Raw genomic sequence first — 19,984 nt, forward strand, 5'->3', positions numbered from 1 at the left:
AGGCAAGTCACTTAACCACTTTAACCCTACTGCCTATCCCTTACTTCTCTTCTGCCTGGGAACCAATACAGTATTGATTCTAAGATGAAAGTCAAGGATTTAAAAAAAGCCCCCCAAAACAAAACAAAACACAAGCCCTTGCCTCTCTGATTGCTCAACTTCAAGTTTACAATATGACTTTCAGAGCTGGGCCTACTGCTACTCTCCTAATGGCCTGGTACACAAAGAATTGTGGTTGTGGAGGTTTGTGCAATATCCTGAAATTAGGAGATTTGAAATAATACACTGGTATCCTCAGGTAGAAAAAGATACTATTTCTTTCCCCTCCATCCCTCAAATACTGAGTATCCATCAGGGAAAAGTATTTAACATGAAACACAATAGAAAGCTGTGGGTTAGATCTTTAAAGAATTACATCTAGTTGGCATGTTTTCTTTAATAACCCAAATTTAGGAAACTACCTGAGTTAAGCCTTTAGCAAACCTGCAAAAGCAGCCAAGTCCTCCAATGGGAGCAGAGAGGGAGCATTTCTGTGAAGAGCCTTCCCCAAGATGCTTTTAGAATAACAATACTGACTCTTTCTGCCTTCCCTCTTGAAAGGGGTCTTTGGATCTATTGCTTTGGCAAGTTCACAGTACAGAACACAAACAATTTTCCTAGTTTGAAAGGGAGTCAGAAGGCAGTTTCATCACCACAGGTCCTGGATTAGAAAGATGGCTGCCTTCCTGGAGGCACTCTAGGACACTTCTTATCACTCTAAGACAAGCAGGTGATGCTAGCCATGCAGTCTAAGCAGCTTTCAATAATATGAATGTTAAAGTGCTTGATTATAATTATAAATACCAACCTCGGTTGCTGAAAATGTCAAAGCAGCTTGTTAGACTAGCTTGGAGATTAGGCAGAAATAATATGTTCTTTCTAAGCCAAAACATAAGGGAATTGACTTGATAGGAAACCAAGTTTGCTCAACCTTCAGAATTAGTATTAGGACTCAATTAAAGCAAGGATTTCTTTTCTATCTTACAGTTTGCCAAAAAACAAAAATTGCTACATAGCGAAGATCTACGAATAAAAGCAGAGAGATAATTATTCCACTCATCAGATCCTCAATAAATTAGTAAATTATAATTCAAAGAAATCCTCCTCAGCATAGGCGATGGGGCAGACTTTAATATCACAAGTGCTTATCCAACTAAACTTCTCCAAAGCCTATCCTGATGCGCATAGGTGGCTGAAGTAGAATTACTCTAGACAAATTGAACAGAGAGATTTGCGTGGTATACACAAACCTATACCCCATCCCCAACCTAACGTCAGTTTATTGACAAGATGGGCCCCTTGGAATGCTTCAAATGGTCAAATACTTCCATTTCCTTTATACACTGACTGCAGAAGGTGAAGCAATTCTGCCTGGACCTTTGGATTAGAAACCTCATCTCTCCCCAAAACAAACTACCATCATTCAATGGGGATGGGATAGTAGAAATAGGCTCATTCCATCTTTCTCCTTCCATTCTTTCAGGACTTTAGACCCATCTTGGCCATCATCTCTTCATAGACTGTCCATGACATTGCTGCCATCAGAGTTCGTCTAAGGGCACGAGGAACACAACCAGAGAATAATCCGAATGGCCCATAATCCTGAAAGAAGAAAGAATTGATACTAAGAGCAAAATTCTACCACCAATATTAGAGTATGCCACAATGAAGACAATACTAGACTTGGGAGCCTGGGCGATGGGTTCAAGTTCCATCTCAGACATTGTCTACCTATGAGATGCTGGGTAAGTCACTTACCCTAAGTCTCCATTTCCTCATCTGTAAAAGGCAGGGATTAGACTAAAGTACCTTTAAGGTCCTTTTTAGCTCTGTGGTCCTTTAGTAGGATACATGGGTGCCTCACTATACAGGGTGACCCGAACGTCTCAGTGCAAGGCTTCTTGGACACCCCATTTTCACGTACTATCCTTACTCAGACATCTAAACACTATAGATATTACCTTAAGCTAGGCCCAGACAATGTCTTAGCACAGTGATGGGCAAACTTTTTAAAGAGGGGGCCAAAGGAAAGGAAATGCTCATCTGTCAGTCTGTTTCTAAGGCAACTCTTTCAAAGTTTCATTGTATTGTATCCTACTCGTTGTATTCGTCAGATTAGGAATAATGTTGTGGCCAGATAGAACATTTCAGGGGGCCGCATCTGGCCCGCGGGCCGTAGTTTGCCCATCACTGTAAGCACATTTTCTTCACCAGAAAGTATTCTTAACCCTAAAGGAAAAATAGTTTTTCCCATTTTGGAGACACAAGAATTCCTCTTCTCATCTTTTAGGAGCAAACCAAGACTTCCCCAGATTGGAGGTCAGATGGAGACACAAAGCAATGCCCAGCGATGAGCCAGATCAGCCTTACTTTGAGGATGAGAATGACAGTTTGGTCAATCCTCCGAAATTTCTCCGGTGACGACTGCATGTAGGTTTTGATAACATCGGCAGGCTGAGTGGCCAGTGATGCCAGAATGCCAGCAAAGATCCCACAACTGAAGTTCATGAACGGAACGAGGGTGGGATCTGTGTCATCTGAAATAGGACAAAAGCAAAATTCACTGGAAAAGGTCTCACCAACTAAGGATGGCACCAACCTTCCCATTCCTACCACTTCTTTCTATGCACTAACAAACTATGGATTCCAAGTCAACCAAAGGGTGTGTAATTGGGATTAATTTCAGAAGCAAATTAGAAACATGGCCTTTTATAAAAAAAACACAATGCAACCCATGAATTCCCTCTGTCACCAACTGGTTGGAGCTAGGTCAATAGCACTGAGGGTTTTTTAATAGCACCAAATCATGTTTCCCTCCTTAAAGAGCTGTCACTCCTGCCCCCAACAACAGCAACATGTGTCACAGTGCCTTCCCCAACTAACTCATCCAAAGCTATGATTTGGTCCATATAATTGGCCAAATTAGGATTTTTTAAATTGGAAATTCTAGTAGATATTCAGTTCCTTAGTGGGTGGAGGATATGCTGGTCATGTATAACTTGTCCATTCCCCGAATGCCTCAGAAGATCACACTGATCCTTGTTTCTAATGGAACTTGCCTAATAGGCACCTCTTTATTCCAATGAAAGAAATTAAAGTTCAGTAGGGTTAGGCTATATTAAGAAGTTCAGTATACACCATGACTCTGAAACCAAAATATCTTCAAGGACTTTGGAAGAAGATCTCTCTAAAAAGCTGTTTCTTTTATGTCTTGATTTTACCTCACAATATTGTGATAACTAGCTATTTCTAATGAACTGTTAGTCTTTCAAGTGTTCATCGTGGCAAGAGTACTGGCTCTGGAGTAAATGGACTTGGGTTCAAATCCTACCTCTTGACACATATGGCATGGCCTTTGACAAGTTACAACTTCCTTGAGCCTCAGTTTCCTTTATTTGCAAAATGAGGAGTTTGACCAGAGGCTCTCTGAAGTCTCTGATCCTGTAAAACAGAGACATATTCTCTACTAATAACTTCCCTGAAAATTTCTCAACCAATCCCCCAAAGTAAATTTACTACTGATATGGTTCCCTTGAAATTCATAAAGCCATCAAAAGAAAGTTTACTCTTTGATAAGTGAGAAAGAAAATGAGGCATTTCTGCTTACTCTTTAAAGTTCTTGATTAGCAATCCAGAAAATTTAATTCAAATAACTATTAAGTACCTGCCATGTCACCCACTATGCCAAGCAGAGTACAAAGACAAAAACATACAAATCCCTGATCTCGAGGAACTTTTATTCTACTAGAAGAACTAAACATGGTCCCAAAGAAATCTAACACAAAGCAGTTGGGGGAAAGGTGAGACCACCAGTAACTGGCTAAAGAGGATGGGGACAGAGAAGGCATCAAAGGAAAAAAAAATCCTAATGGCTAAACCTCTGAAGATGTTGGCTAGTATGAAGAATCTGTATTTTTGTCCCAAGGCAAAGTAAAATGAAGGATTTTTTAAAAAGGGAACAGCATGAGAAGCCTTGCCTTTCCTCATGTACACCAAAAAAGTTACGAGGTAGGATCACTGATTCAAAGAATAATTTATCATCTTTTACTACAAAGGCTCAAAAGCCATTTTTAGATTTTATTTCACTCTAAAACAGAGGGCAGATGAGGTCCCTTGAGGCCAAGATATCTTTCCTAAATTCACCAAGTCTCAGTTTCCTGATTCTATAAAATGAAGACACAGAGAGGTAACATGGCTGAATGATGGGCTGGACTTGGAACTGGAGGGCATCAGTTTGAACCCCATCTCTGCCCCTTACTGCCCATGTGACCCTGGGCAGGTCACTTCTCTCTGGGTCCCAGTTTCCTCATCTATAAAATGAAGGGAGGAATTGTACCAAATCTCTAAGATTTTTTTTTTCAGCTCGGAACCCCCAGCTCCCCAATTACTAGCTGGCATTTATGCTGTGCTTTACAACTGGAGAACAGAGAAGGCCAGAATCCACCGGCAGAGGCCACTTTCATTCCTCTATCTTCCAGGGCCAAAGCCTCATTTTTCTCTCAACACAACAGTCCTTCCTTCTCACTGCCTAATGCTGGCTACCCGTCGTAAGCCTTTGGTAGTCCCACAATTCCTGTAGGACATAGCCTGGTTTCATCAGACTTCATTTCCTTTTATTGATGGGGTTTGGTGTCATGGGAAAGTTATACCTAGAGTGTAGCTAGATTTGGGAAGAGCATTCCTCTCTCTCGTGAAGACCCTTCATCCAGCCTTGCAGAAAAGATGGAGAAAAGCTGGCTGGATGCTGGGCTGCTGAGAGATCAGAACTGAGTAGAATGAGTTAGCAGTCACCACAGCCCAGGTCTAGGAAACATGTGGGCCAAAGACTTCAATAAAGGCCTAGCTGGAAGGCTTAACAACTTTATATAAGCCTGGGGGGAAGAGGGAGCAGAGCTGACAAACTGGATTATAGAACTAAAAACCCAAAATCTTTCAAAAGGCCAGAATTTTGGTACACGTCTGATAAGGGATCATCTAATAGTGATCAACATATGGACCTGCACTTGAGTTTGAGCTGCACTAAGACTCTTCGGACACCCTGAGGAGGGATCGCCCTGTGAAAAATCTTTGGGAGATTTTAGTGAACACCCCAAACTCCTTAGGTGGCTCAGTCAGTAAAGCACTGGGCCTGGAGTCTGGAAGACTCATCTGCCGGAGTTGAAATCTGGCCTCAGACACTTCCTAGCTGTATGACCTTGGGCAAGGCACTTAATCCTGCTGGCCTCAGTTTCCTTATCTGTAAAATGAGCTGCTGGGAAGGGACTGGCAAATGGCTCCAGGAACTTGGCCAAGAAACCCCCAAAAGGGGGCATAAAGGGTTAAACACAACTGAAAACGGCTGAACTTTGAGCACACTCCTTAGGAGCCAACAATGTGTTCAGTAGTCAAGGAAGCTTAGCACAATGTGCTACGAGGTGGAGCTTCCTATTTGGAATTCCCACTTGTGTGACAGAAGTGAATGTGCCCTTCTCAGACTGAGCATTTAGCCTATAAAAGCTAGTTTGTGACCTTTGTGTTGGTGAGACTCTCTCCTGCCTCACCTGAGCTGGGTTGGAAGCACAGGGGTTTTGATTTGAGGGTCAAAGCCTGGTGCAGAGGCCTGGCAGGGAGCAGGGGAGCCTTGTGTATATACTGCCTGCTAGCTGCCTCCGCAGTCGGCACTTCTTAGCCCATCTCTGGAGGGCTCGCTTTCATTTTCATTTATTCCTACCTTCTGTCTCTGATCTTGTTCCCCCCCTCCCCCCCCATACTGAGCTCTATCCTGGTCAGGCTACTCTGGAGTCTTGTAGTCCGTTTTAGGAGCATCCACAAGAAGGCAATGAGGACAGTGAAAGGAGCTTCAAGTTTAGGGCACAGAATGTCAGGAAAGCTTGCCTTGGAGGCAAATGAAGGATGGAAGGGGCTGTCTTTAAGCATTTGAAGAGCTGTCCAGGGTGAAAGGATTAGACTGTTTTGGTTCTTGAGGGCAGAATTAGGAGCAAAGAGTAAAGCTGCTAAAAAGTCCATTTAGACTTCCCTGAAGGTGAAAATGTCTTCATCATTCCAGATATCCCAAAGTGGAGCTGGCTGCCTCAGTGTCCCAGGAAGCTCTAGATGACCAACGGATGATCATGCTGGAGGCAGAATTCTTGTTGAGTCCCCTTCCGGCTCTGAGATTCTGTGATCCCTCCAAGTCTGACCTGCCCACTCTCCAGGGAAGGACCTGCCTGAAGCCTGAACAGGAGTCCCACTTACTGCCAATAATCCCCTCGCTGAAAGCTGGAAGCTCCCTGCTCTCACTCTTTCCAAATGACCTGACAGTTGCTTCTCTGGGTAAATGCTATGTCTCCTTTAATAGAATGTAAGCCTTATTAACAAATGCTTCCTAAGGAGGGAGGGAGGGAGCTCAGTGGATAGAGAGCCAGGCCTAGACTAGCCTCAGACACTTCCTAGCCTGTATGACCCTGAGCAAGTCACTTCACCCCCCTTGCCAGCACTTCTGGCTCTTCTGCTTTAGAACAGATACACAGCGTCAATTCTAAGGTGGAAAGTAAAGGTTTAAAAAAGCTGCTTCCTTCATTTTGCTGCAGATGTTGGTGCTTTAAATCCACAGCAACCTAGACAGACTCCTTGTAGCTGTTCTTATGTTTACAGAGACCAATAGGCTTCGCCCCACCTGGGCAAGAGATGAGCTTCCCCCTCTTCTGTCCTCCAGGCTGCCGGTCCCTTCCTGTTCCCCCAGAATCCTAGAGCTAGAAGGTCCAGTGAAGACTCTTAGTCCTGCCTGACCTCAACAAGGCTGCCCCTAGGGAAGCCCCGTCACTGGGTGAAGAAGGGTCATTAAACCTTCCCCTAAAGACTCCAAAGGGAACATCTCCCGCAGTGAGCTCATCCCGCCCAAGGACGGCTCTGATCTGGCTGCTTTCCTACATGATAAGGAGCACCTCTCTCTGCCCTCTGGGGCATCTGCCTACTACCCAGGCCTGCCCTCTGGGACAAGCAGAACCATACTCATCCCTCAACTATAGATTCGTTCTTTAGGTCATTTTTAAAGTCACCCGTCATACATGACCCACCCCACGCCCTCAACATCCCCAGCAGCTTCAAGCAATCTTCAGAGGAACTAAAATTAAATAAACAAGTGAAGTCCAGCCTGGGTCCCACAGCCTCCCTCATCCGCCAGAGGGGCTCTTAAGGTGACAAGAAGAATGGAGAATCTAAGCAAGGCTGAAGGAGAGTACCAGATCCAGAATGTTACCAAAATCGGGAAAGGAGAAGCCCCAGAGCGGCTTACCTTTCATCACGAGGTTTTTGGTCTGGTTGTAAAACATCAGGTAGATCCCAGAAAAGGGGGCGTCTCGGAGGAGGGTGGCCGCCATGCCGCTGAACAAGCCCCTGTGCCCTTCTGTGTGGTAGATGCTCTTCAGGGCGCCATAAATGCTTTGGTAGCGGTATTTCCCACTCTACAAAGCACACAGGAGACCAGTGACTTGCACAGGAAATCCTCTACTCACACTTAACTGAAAGAACTCGGGGTGACAGGCACCACAGGGTTTGGGGTGACCCATCACTAGCCTCGTGCTCTGAATTAAGTTGGGTCACCACAGATGGTGCCCCCAGCTGCCTTCTGCCAAAAAACCCTTCATGTTCACTTTGAATATACTCATAGGCCTACCTGTTGTCTCCCCATCAAGGTCCTGAAGGGCAGGAACAATTTCCTGTCTGTATCCATCATGCTTAGCACACAGTAGACACTTAATAATAAATACCTGATGGGAGAAGCTAGATGGCTCAATGGAAGATCCTGGGTTCAAATCAGGCCTCAGATATTTCCTAACTGTGTAGCCCTGGCCAAGTTTCTGGCCATTTAACCCCCACTGCCTAGCTCTTCCTGCTCTCTCTTCTGCCTTGGAACCAAGATTGATTCTAAGACAGAAGGTGAAGGTTTTAAATTATGCCTGATGATTGGTAGATGAGAGTCATCTAGTCTTGTCCCTTCATTTTACAGAGGAGAATGGAGGACCCATTAAGGTGTAGTGACTCACCCAGGGTCATCCAGGCCTTAAGAGGCAGGGCCTCGATTCAAACCCAGGTCCCTGGACTCCATGTCAGCCTCTTTTCACTTTCTCCCAATCCTGTCATCCCGTGGAAGGTGACAGAGGTTTGGGGAGCGATTGCCTTTCATCCTAACACCATGGGAACATAGAGGCACAGACAGTTCCTAAGCCCAGGCCTCACCTCATAGCGAGTCTTGACCACAGTTACTGGTAACAAGCAGACGCCTGCAAAAGCCCGGGAGCCGATGCCCAGCATGACGGACTGTAAGGCCGTCGGGGCCTTCCCCAGGAGAAAGTGCTCCTTCACGAAATAGAGCGTCCCGAAGTAGATCCCAACGCCAGGCACACATCTGACGATGGACTGCAGAGGAGGAGGAGAGCCAGGTTGGAGGCTGCTGCAAAGATGCTCACATGCATTATAGCACACCCAGAGCACCTCACAGAAAGAACTGGCCTTGAAGGCCAGACTATCCAATTATTTGACCCACATGTGCTCCAGAGCCGGTGCCCATCTCAATAAACAGAAGAGATGCCCCTACGCCAGCACCCAACGCCCAGGATGCCGGAGGTCCTGCCCCTACCCCACCGCACCAATGTTTACAAACTCAGGGAAAAGCCAGTTTTTCAGTCATTTTTCAGCAGAGAAGCTAAATGGGATTGCCCCAGAGGGGCTCCAGCCCGCCTCTACCCAACCTCTAGCTCACAGGTATATTCAAAGAGCTCAGGAGAAAAGTGTAAGCATCAAAAACTAGAGTTCCAGATCCAAACCCACAACAGCTTACTGGAGACATTCCTTTCCACAGTCCCAGCAGACTCTCTGTGCGAACGACTCTGAAGAGCAAAGAGAGCATTCCGATGCGCTTGGACCTGAAGGACAAGACAAAAAGACAGAAAAAGAGTCGTCCCCAAGCCAGGTTAGTTTCTCCAAAAAACACGTGCTGTTCTGAGACCTCGTGATGCAAACAATTCTGTTTTCATGACTGCTAATGTTTGTAGTTCCATGTTTACACGACTATAGAGCAACATGGGTAGAAGGAGACACACCTTGTCTTGTGCAGCGAATTCTCTGCCATCCCTCTCAGAGTAGATATTTTGACTACCTAACAACACAGCAAGCTGCTTCTGGGTTAGGACCAGCTTTTGGTATTCCTCAATGACTGATTCACTGACAAACACTTCCTACTTGAGTTCATCGGTATCATCCATTATAGGAAAGCCCGTTGATGATGATTTCTTTGGCAAGAGTGTGAAATGTCACCCAAGGATGCAGCCATCCAAATGGATGGACAGAAGGATGAATGTCCCAGGAAAAGGAATGAGGAATTGGTGGGAGAGGCTGAATTCCAAGGAATTCGCATGGGGAAAAGAAGATGAGGCAAAGGATCAAGTTAGTCCTGAACTAGTAAGCATGATTTCATGGATCAAACAGTCTGAACCAAGAATACAACATCAAAGATGAAGAGAAAAACAGACAGAACTATATGGAATAGATGGAATTAGGCATAGAGCGAAAAAAACTAGTGTTCAAAGAACCCACCTCAAGAAATAAATGAGGATAAGAGCACAAGGGTATTCTCAAGAAATGAAAGCAAGGTGCAGAGTTTTGCTGAAAAGCTTTGGTGCTCAACAGATCCAAAAGCATTTACTAAATATTTACTGGGTGCCAGATTAAAAAAAAAAAAAACTTTGAATGTGAAGTAGCTCAGCTGACAAAGAAATTGGAAAATGAAGCTAAGGAACAAGGTGGAAAGGCATTAAAATGTTCACATTGTTGATTTGAAGAGTGAGAGGCTAAGAAAATCAATTCACCTTGATATAAAAGAGCTAAAAAAAGAAACTCAAAAGGAAAGAGTTAGCTCAAAGGTATCAAAGTCCAGCTGACTTCCCAATCTGCAAAAAGCTCTAGAAAATGTATGGTTTTCACATCCTAGCTGGGCGACCTGGGCAAGTCACTTAACCCCATTGCCTAGCCTTCACCTTCGGTCTTAGAATCAATATAATTATTGATTCTAAGATGGAAGCTAAGTGTTTTAAAAAAAGAAAAAGAAGGAAGGAAAAGAAAAGGCATTGCTTTGGGTGTAGCAGGCACTATAAAACAAATAGAGTAGGATGGAGAAGGACCCCAGTTAAGATGAGATGGGGAGAGCTGAACCCAGAGACAATACATTTCTTGCCCAGAACTTCAGATAGATAGTTCTCTACATTAACAAGCTAGGTCACAAAGTTTGGAAATGTGGGTATTAAATCTATATGATCAATCAAATATACAGGTATAGAAAGTGTAAAAGAATGAGAAGCATCAAATCTATAAACAGGCTTCATTGTGACTTTACAGGAGAAATGGTTATCCATTCAGGCAGATGTAAGCCATTGCTGAATTGCACACAATGTTGCTTTGCGCTTTTTGATAAGCACACATGGTTATGCATATGTTGCTATAATTTACCCATTACTTCTATTTCGAGTACAGCGTATGAAGCAAATTGTATTGCATATAGATTTTGTGTAACTCAAAATGATTTTCAGGAATGGAAAATTTTTGGCTTCAGAGAGATATGCTCAATACCAGTTTCAACAGTCTCTCATTGCTACTGTTTCTTAAAGAAGCAATGGCATCTTATACAGCTACAATTGGTCAGTTTTTGAGAAGTCTAAACTATTAACTGTAACGGCTTGAGAAAAAACTGTGAGAAGATCGGAAGAAAGAACTTCTTTCCTAAGCAAACTGTATTAATTTGTAACTTTCCAAAAAACAAGAAAAGACTTAAATTGTACTCTGAGAGAGTTGAATAGTGGACCTGTGTTTCCAGAATTGAGAAAACAGCAGCAAAGGTGATGGGAAGAAGTAACTGGTTGAGATATTGTTTAAAGCACATATGTTGTGAATTATTGTTTTGATTTATGGTCATATTGTTAATAATTGTATAGCCAATAAACATATTTATTTAATGATAGGAGATTATAGTTTGACACAGAGAGCAGGAAAGGTTTCTACTGTTTATTTAATAACATTAAATAAAACTATTGATATGGTTTCAGAGCTAATAATTACTTAATGAGAGGCATTGTGGTTTTAGTAATTCATGAAGAAACATCTGAACCTATTCTTTGACAAAATCAAAATTAGAATAATTTTAAAAATTGAGCTAATAGCAAGTAGAGAGGTGATTACTCCACATACAATATATCTGGGATAGTCAGTGTACTCAAATCCCTGTTACCATGATAAAAGACACTGATAGGATCTAATTAGAAAATAATTTGACACAAAATAATTACTAAAAGAAAATGAAAAAGAGAAATACAAAAACTGCTAATGGAAGTTATATGGGACAAATGAAAGGGACACTTTTCTCCATGGTACCTGGAACAGGAGAGGTGTTTTAAAACTCATCAGTCTTTTCTTTCTACAGAGTTGCTGAAACCTACTTCTAATTGGTAGAAGGTGTATCATTTGAAATTGTTATAAGCCCTGAAACACTACAACTCCCAGGACTCTCTCTGTTACAACTTACAACTTCCCCTGACAACTCCCACTTCCTTTGTGGGAGGTGTCAGGGAAAGTATAAAAGGGAAAGTTTGGCCCCTTTTCTCTCTCTCAGACCCTTGAGGCTGGCTGACTCTTTCAACTTTGGAAGCACTCTCTATGCTGGAAGTTCCGCTCTCTACCCTGAGACCCTGATCTCTTTCTTGGTGCCTTTTTCCCTTTCTTCCTAAGTCCTAGTTTTCCTTAGACCAGTGGTTCCCAAACTTTTCTGGCCTACCACCCCCTTTCCAGAAAAAAATATTACTTAGCCCCCTGGCAATTAATTTTTTTTTAATTTTAGTAACAATTAATAGGAAAGATAAATGCACCTGTGGCCATCACTGCTACCCTGGATCGCTGCAGCACCTACCAGGGGGCGGTGGCGCCCACTTTGGGAATCACTGCCCTAGACCTTCCCTTTCCTAATCTAAATAAAACCTAGCTATTCTAAACCCTGAAGTTGATCTCTGGTTATTCATTTGAGGGCTCTGGTCAATTTCCCCACTGGGGGCTGGGGATGCTACCTTCCTTTCCCTTCCTCTCTCTCCCATCCATTCTACCTTCCTACCTCCTCCCTAATCCCCTTCACTTTCACTACACAGAGGTATAGACAATTCTCACTTTTTTGTAAGTGGGTCTTTTGGCAGACCATAAAGCGATTTCCACATAATTCAAATTTATCTATTGGCCAACTTGAGGAATGGAGGGAAGCTGGAAGGGGAATCTTTGACCATGGAGGGAAGAAGGGGGCTGGTGACAGAAGTGAAAGCAGGAGGAAGAACACAGGGCCAGGCAACCTAAAGCAAGAACTGTCTATAATTAACACCAAAGGCAGTCAGCAGGGGACACCTACCCAGGTTGTGCTGTTTGGACGATCTGCAGTCTGGTTTTAAGCAGATCCAGAGGTTGAAAGAGAAGAGTGGAGCAGGTTCCACTGATAGAACCACACAGAAAGGCCTTTATCACCGGATGCAACTGAAAGACAACATCAGAATACAAATGAACAACCAAAAGTTATCAGGCAAATCCAGAGGAACTCAATCTCATCTTTCCCCCAAATGTCTGAATATTCCTCTAAAAAAATTATCTACATTATTACAAGAAATTAAATGGGAATTGAAGTTCAGAACTTCATTTCCTGATTACTAGTCTGCTGTTTTCTATTACCCACCCCACAAAATACTTAGATTCATTCATTCATTCATTCATTCATTCATTCATTCATTCTTTTTTTTTTTTTTTTTTAAACCCTTACCTTTTGTCTTGGAGTCAATACTGTGTATTGGTTCCAAGGCAGAAGAGTGGTAAGGGCTAGGCAGTGGGGGTTAAGCGACTTGCCCAGGGTCACACAGCTAGGAAGTGTTTGAGGCCAGATTTGAACCCAGGACCTCCCATCTCTAGGCCTGGCTTTCAATCTATTGAGCCACCCAGCTGCCCCCTTAAGATTCATTCTTATACCCTCTCCCACAATCACTTTTTGAGACCATAATTTTAAAACCTAAAAATCCATAATCTTAATTTAAGTAACATTATTATTTATCATCATTTCTTGCTTCAATAATAACCCCCCCTGCCAATCTCTACCCTTCTCCCATCACAAGTTCTAAATTAGATCAGTCATGCCCTGTAGTCCAAAAGTCATTCTATGAGTTAACTATTTCTAACACTGCCAACTCCATAGCTCCAGCTATCATCAAATCCAGGTCAACCTTCCTTCAAAGGAAACTCTTTAAAAACAAAAAACAAAAAAACAAAAAAAAACTACCTTCCATCTAAGAATCAAGACTGTATATTGGCTTCAAAGCAAAAGAGCTGGTAAGGGTGGGGCGATGGGGGTTAAGTGACTTGCCCAGGGTTACACAGCTGGGAAGCATCTGAGGCCAGATTTGAACCCAGGACCTCCTGTCTCTAGGCCTGCAAAGGATACTTTCTGACCCATCATGTTAAAGGGACCACAAAACATGTTTTACTGTTCTGTTCAGCTATTAGCTCTAAAACAATGGGCTAGGTACACTTTTTTTTTTTTTTTAAGGTACACTCTTGCAGAGACAAATGAGGCTACACATAATGGAGCTTAATCCAGCCTGTGATAACTAGTGGATGAGACCTTTGTATTAATGCTTATAAGATGGCAAATAAAAGCTATGTGTTTAACCTAAGCAGAGAAGCGCCTAGAGCTCCTTCCTTACTTCTGTGGTCAAGTCACTGGTGCACAAGGCGATCTGCCCATCATTTTACAGGCTCAGGGAAATGAAGGGACTTTCCCATCATCCATCATCACACAACTAATAAGAATCCAAGTGAGGACTTGAACACGGGCAAATGTCTTTAAATCCAGCTAGCAGTCACATATTGGCTTTAAGGCAGGCAGAGTGCTTCACAAATACTTTCACAACAACCCTGAGAGGAAGACACTATTTTATCCTCATTTTACAATGAAGAAAAAGGAAGCAGAGGCTTAAAATGACTCAACCAGGGTCACATAGCTAATAAGTGTATGAGGTAGGATTTGAACTCCAATCTTCCTCATTTCAGGTGCAGACAACTAGCTACACAATGCCGTATTGCCTCTCCAACATTCCTGTGCTCTCTGTAATGTCTACTGAGTCTCATGATAACCCTGTAGCTACTAGAGGCATTACGGACTCTTCCATAAATTTAAAAAGTGAGAAAGGCTCAGCCCCTGGTTACACAGATTTATACAATTCCTTTATGAAGAGGCCATTCATTTAGAGGCAAATGTGTCACAAGGCTTTCTGAACAACTGCTTTAAGGGGAGTGACCTGGTCCAATAGGTCTTTGGATACCATCTCAACACCATTAGTCAGGTCCTTGAAGGCAAAAGACATCAATATTGTTATGAGTTCCAAAACAGAAGGGCATGGTAATTAAGTGACTTGACCAGGGTCACACAGTTAGAAAGTGTCTGAGGCCAGATTTGACTCCAAGATTTCCCATTTCTGGGCTCGCTCTCAAGTCTACTGAGCCACCTAGCTGCCCCCTATAACAATATATATATATATTTTTAAACCCTTACCTTCCATCTTGGAGTCAATATGTGTATTGGCTCCAAGGCAGAAGAGTGGTAAGGGTAGGCAATGGGGGTTAAGTGACTTGCCCAGGGTCACACAGCTAGGAAGTGTTTGAGGCCAGATCTGAACCTAGGACCTCCCGTCTCTAGGCCTGGCTCTCAATCCACTGAGCTACCCAGCTGCCCCCTCAGTCATATTTTTTAAAAATTGATGGAAAAGATGTTTCAGTTAGAGCTCAAATAAAGTAATGTTTCCTTTTCCCATCCGAGTTCACACACCTCCTGAAATATGTGTGTACCCTGAGTTAAGAGCCTCTGGTGTAGTACCTTGCACACAGCAGGTGACTGCTAAATGGCTGGAAAACAACCTCAGTGTTGGGAAGAGGGAGTGATTTAGGAAATGAGTTAATGGACAAAGTCCCAAACCAGGAGTCAAGAGGCCCTGAGTTCAAATGTAGCTTCAAACATTTACTAGTTATGTAACCCTGGGGCAAATCACTTACCTTGTGACTCAGTTTCCCCATCTGTAAAATACCACCTGCTTCCCAGGATTGGGGTGAGGATAAAATGAGATAAACTCTTTGCAAGACTTCTAGGCACTACAGAGATGTTAAGGGCAGCGGGCAGACAGGTGGGTCACTGCATCACCAGGCCTCAGGCCAGGAGGTCCTGGGTTGGACTCTAGCTGTGTGACCCTGGGCAAGTCATGGCCCCAGTCCCCTAGCCCTTACTGCTCTTCTGTGTTGGAACGACAGTTGGGTTCCAAGACAAAAGGTAAGGATGTTCGAAGGAGAGTTAAAGCCTTTTCCGAGGTGGTGGGCCTAGAGGGAGGCCTTGAAGGAAGAGTGAGGGATCGGGAGAAGCGGAGCTGTTTGGTTGTGCAGGACTCCTGGTGACCCCGCTGGGGGTTTTCTTGGCAAAGATACATCAGGGGTCTGTCATTCCCCGGCTTTCTTTCACAGATGAGGAACTGAGGCAATCGCTGTCAAGTGATTTGCCCATTCGCACAGCTAGTCTGAGGCGGGATTTGAACTTGAGTAGTGCGGCCTGGGCGCTCTGCGCAATGTGGCGCCACCTAGCGGCCAGAGTCATCGACAACTCTAGTTCACCGAGAAAAGCCTGTCCCATTCCTCCAGGCAGCCTCTCCTCAGCGTGCCCCTCCCCCACGGAGGTCCTGCGCTCACTGTAGGTTCTTTACCCGGAGCTGGGCTCGCATGAGGTCCCTCCAGGAAGGGGCTGGACCTTCCCCCAGCCTCTCTCTGAGAGGGAAATCCCGCCCCCCCCAAATTCCCACCACATCGAGGGGGTCCCAAATCCTCACACCCACCCCTGCCAAGAGCTCCAGAACCATCTTCAGCCCAGCATGCAGTGGCTGGGCCCACCTCCGCGGCAGCCAATAAAGAGACAGAAGCCTGGAGGAAACCGGCCAATCCGAGGGCAAGGAGTGGTCAAAGGGGCGTGGCCTCAGGCCTTCAGGGGAGAGGATGTGAAATGATGAGAATGGGGGATGGGAAACGAGGGCAGAGAAGCCAGTGTCAGGCTGGGTTTGAGTTCCCCAGAGCCAGGACAGGGTGAAAAGAGCACTAACTGAGGGCACAAGTCCTGGGTTCAAGTTCTGCTGGCATCATCTTAATAGCATTGATATATTAACATTCATTTGGTGCTTACTGTGTGTACAACAGGGTCTTCAAACTCACAAACACCCTGTTAAGTGGTTTTGTAGAGGAGGAAACTGAGACAAACAGAGGGTGACTTGACTAAGGTCACAATGATTTATGGAGCATTTAAAAAAATATCTCATTTGATTCTTACACTAATTCTGGGAGGCAGATGCAATGATTACCCCCATTTTATAGATGAGGAAACTGAGGCAAGTAGACTCTTATGAGGCTGGTTCAGGGTCTCAGCGCTTTACAGAGCACTTCAAAATCACAGGCACACCTTGGGGACATTGTGGGTTCGGTTCCAGACCACCTCTAAAACGTGAATATCACATCAAAGTGATTTATAAGAACTTTTTTGGCTTCCCAGTGAATATAAAAGTTTTGTTGTTTTCCAGTTGTATCTGACTCTTAATGACTCTTAATTGGGGTCTTCTTGGCAGAGATACTGGGCTAGTTCGACATTTCCTTCTCCAGATCATTTTACAGATGAGGAAACTGAGGCAGGGGTGAAATGATTTGTTCAGGGTCACACAGATGGTAAGTGAATGAAGCCAAATTTGAACTTAAGTCTTCCTGACTCCAGAAATCACTGTGCCATCTAACAGTAAAGGATCTGGGTTCAAATCCTTCCTCCATTATTTTCCAGACTGTGTGAAATTGGACAAATCAATTAACCCTTTAGCCTCCTCTGCAAAAAGAAGGAGGAGGAAGGGATGAAGTTGGCCAGAATGGACTCTACAATCTCTTCCCAGCTCTTATCAAAAACTCCATGACTGGAGCAGTAAACAGAGCACCAGCTCTGTAGTTGGGAGGACCTCAGGTTCAAATGTAACCTCAGACACTTCCTAGCTGTGTGGCCCTGAGCAAGTCATTTAACCCAGATTGCCTAGTACTGATTCTAAAACGTAAAGGCTTAAAAAAAGAAAAAAAAAATCTAGGACCCTCTCACTCCCATACACAAATCGGGCAACTCTCTAAAGCTATTAAAGTCAAGTGGTAGACCCCAAATGCAAAGAAAGAGGCATCTAAACCAACCCTCTCAGCTTCCAGCCAGGAAACTCCAACAGACCCCTTTTTATTTATCCAGGACTTTGAGGTTGACCAGAAACAGCTGATAAAGCCCTGCAGGTGGAGTCAGGGAGCCCCCGTTCAAATGGAGGCTCAGAAATTTCCAGGTGTGCAGCTCACCTCACCAGTCTGCCTTCAAATGTCTTCAAATGAAAAGGATAAGAATAACACCGACAACCTCCCAAGGCTGGTGTGAGGCTCCAAGGAGCTATTTGTAAAGCAGATCCTGAGCGCAGGGCAGGATACATTGTAGGCACTCGGTCAATGCTTATTCCTTCCTATGTCAGCCTTTCTAAATATTAATGACTAGCTCTGTTTGAGAGCCACTTCTAGTTCTCTCAGTCCCCTCCGTCCCCTTCTATGCAGGAGAACTGCTGTGTCAGCTTGGAATCTGGAGACCCCAAGTTTGCTCTACTTGAAAGCTGCAGACCCCCCAAGTTGGTTCCTGTTCCCCTGAGAATATATCCCAAGGGAAGTTTCAAACTTAACTATTTCAGATTGAATAATAGATCTTAAGATACTTAATGGCCCTAGTTAGTCTGCTAGTTTCTCCCACTGTATTAAAGTCCCTTTCCCAGGGAGCCCAGCCCTCCTCTGGGTGCTTCCCTTTAGTATCCATGGTAGGTAGTCCACTCCTTTCCCAAGCGCCATTGTATCTAGTCAGTGTAGCTTGGACACTCCCATTTCCTTGTAGCCATGGTAATGTCAATCAATTACATTTCCGGTTCCTCCAGCTATCTTCTAGCCCGCGATAGTCTCAGGGATACAGTCCCCAGGGGGGAGACCTTGTAAAAGTCGGACCTGTCCCTTTCCTGATGAAAGGCTTGGTTTTACTGACTTCTTTAGTAGTTCTGGGTTATTTCCAAGTTAACAAGTTCCAGTGCAAAAAGCAAAGCCCTGCTGGGACCCGAAGTGCCCCAAAGCCCCAAGGCAGGAAGGAGAGAAAAACCACTTTTCACTTTCCACATCCAGAATCCAGTTGCTCCTGCAAGTCCCTCGCAAACCATCCCCACAAACGCCTCTCCAGGCCACAAGAAACCACCCACCCCAGGGCTTCCAGCCAGACCAATGGAAAACATCCATTTCCAGCTCTATCTACCCCAACAGCTGGGGGTACCAGCCCCGCCCTACCCCGCCCACACCGAAGCAGCAGCCGCCAGCCAGGGGAAGACCAAGGGGAGAGCCACTCTCCTCCCGCCTAGAGGCTCCGGAGGCAGCTCCCTCCTGTCCTTCCCCCACCCCCCCATCCCTTACCATGAGGGTTTCCACTCTGTCTCCAACATCTTGAGTCTTGAGTAATGGGGTCCGGGATTTTTGGATCATGGAAGAGAATGCGCTCGGGTGGGTGCCGCGGAGTCAGGCAAACTTCTGGGGGAAGGCGGGCAGCCCCCGAGGGCTCGATCCGGGGAACCCAGGAGCAGTGAGGGAGGCAGGCCAGGAAGGGAACCCCGGGAGGCAGCCCTACTACAAAGAGGAGGAAACGATTAAGGGCTAAATGGCTACTTTTCTCCTCAGCTCCTCCTTCAGTTTACTTTGTGTCTCTCTCAGGGAGCCATTTACTTCTCTGATCCCAAGTCCTTTCCCTAGTCTAGGGGAGCACAAACACTCCAAAGTGCTCGGTCCATTTATGCTGCTGTCTTCATCGCCACAATACATGAACTAGAGCCTGGCATACAGGAGGTGCTTAATAAGTGCTGGTGGGGCTAAGTGGCTGGGGGGATGGAGAACAAGGCCCAGAAATGGGGGGTTCCGGGATCAAATCCGGCCTCAGGCACTTCCTAGCTGTGGGACCCTGGACAAGTCACTTGATCCCCATAGCCTAGTCCTTACTGCTCTTCTACCTTAGAACCAATGCACAGTATTGCTTCTAAGAGGGAGGGGGAGGGTCTTTTAAAAACAAACGCTGCCAGAAGAGAACAGAATTCCTGCTCACACTATCTTCAAAGGGACTCCCAGTGTGGCCTGGAGTTCTCTAGACTCGGGAGAGACAGACACTTCCTACCTCGGGTAGCCCCGGGTCTGTCTTTTAAACCCTCGAAGCCTCAGTTTTCTCCGCAGGGACAGGGGAGCTTGGCTACCGCAAGCCCTACCCCAGCGTGCAGGCTAGCCGGGGAGAGGGAGGGGCGAGATCACGTGAAAGGGGCCTGTTTACCTTGGATAGGTAACAACAGGAGGTTCTTTTCACCCGCTACGCGGATGCGGCTGCTCTTCTCCCTCCATCTCCCAACTTTCTCTTGTCTCCCCTCCCCCCCCCCCAGGGCTGCTGCTGCTGCAAGGCAGGGAGGGTCTAGGGAACCCCCGTCCTCCCTCCACCCCCCAATCCACTTCTGTGGCCTCTCCCAGCACTCGAACCCCCGGTCTCGCGTCTACGCGGGCGCCTTCCCTGCTAGGTCTGGCCGGTCTCAGGATGCCCTCCAAGCCGTTGGCCCTCAGTAGGCTCTTCCTGCTCCCCAGCACAAACCTCTCTGCGCCCGGCGAGTTCCTCCCCTGGTCCCCGGGGCACGTAGCGGCAGACTAGAGCCGCCACATTTTTTTCCCCAATGGGTGGAGAAAAGAGCCGGGCGTGTTCTGCTTCCGGGTTAGCTTGAGTGCTGCGGCTGAGCCGAGGCTGATGAATCCT

General features: G+C 45.3%; 1 protein-coding gene across 4 annotated transcripts; it reads right to left on the minus strand.

Moving 5' to 3' along the window:
- Positions 1 to 79: 79 nt before the first annotated feature.
- SLC25A38 (solute carrier family 25 member 38) lies at positions 80 to 19,898 on the minus strand. 4 transcript variants are annotated; one of them, XM_044677573.1, is made up of 8 exons: positions 19,826 to 19,898; positions 18,619 to 18,828; positions 12,455 to 12,576; positions 8,858 to 8,942; positions 8,257 to 8,436; positions 7,313 to 7,481; positions 2,410 to 2,576; positions 80 to 1,641 (listed from the first exon to the last, which is right to left on the minus strand). In XM_044677573.1, the coding sequence occupies exons 2-8, from the start codon at positions 18,685 to 18,687 to the stop codon at positions 1,519 to 1,521; spliced, it is 915 nt and encodes a 304-aa protein (XP_044533508.1). In that variant the 5' UTR covers positions 18,688 to 18,828; positions 19,826 to 19,898; the 3' UTR covers positions 80 to 1,518. The 4 variants fall into 4 exon arrangements, with proteins under 4 accessions (XP_044533508.1, XP_044533510.1, XP_044533507.1 ...); XM_044677575.1 differs by lacking the exon at positions 19,826 to 19,898 and adding an exon at positions 7,220 to 7,235 and having other exon boundaries at positions 7,323 to 7,481; positions 18,619 to 18,943; XM_044677572.1 differs by lacking the exon at positions 19,826 to 19,898 and having other exon boundaries at positions 18,619 to 18,943.
- Between the last annotated feature and the right edge of the window lie 86 nt (positions 19,899 to 19,984).

Source organism: Gracilinanus agilis, chromosome 5 (assembly GCF_016433145.1).
Source record: "Gracilinanus agilis isolate LMUSP501 chromosome 5, AgileGrace, whole genome shotgun sequence".
Lineage (NCBI taxonomy): Eukaryota > Metazoa > Chordata > Mammalia > Didelphimorphia > Didelphidae > Gracilinanus > Gracilinanus agilis.

Bases quoted from the DNA above. Each gene is read 5' to 3' on its own strand.
- SLC25A38 (XM_044677575.1), bottom strand. From the start codon at position 18,687: ATGATCCAAAAATCCCGGACCCCATTACTCAAGACTCAAGATGTTGGA. The intron at 12,577-18,618 runs GTAAGGGATGGG...GTTGTCTTTCAG, and splicing joins ACAGAGTGGAAACCCTCATG to TTGCATCCGGTGATAAAGGC. The intron at 1,642-2,409 runs GTAAGGCTGATC...TTCTTCTTTCAG, and splicing joins CTGTCATTCTCATCCTCAAA to GATTATGGGCCATTCGGATT.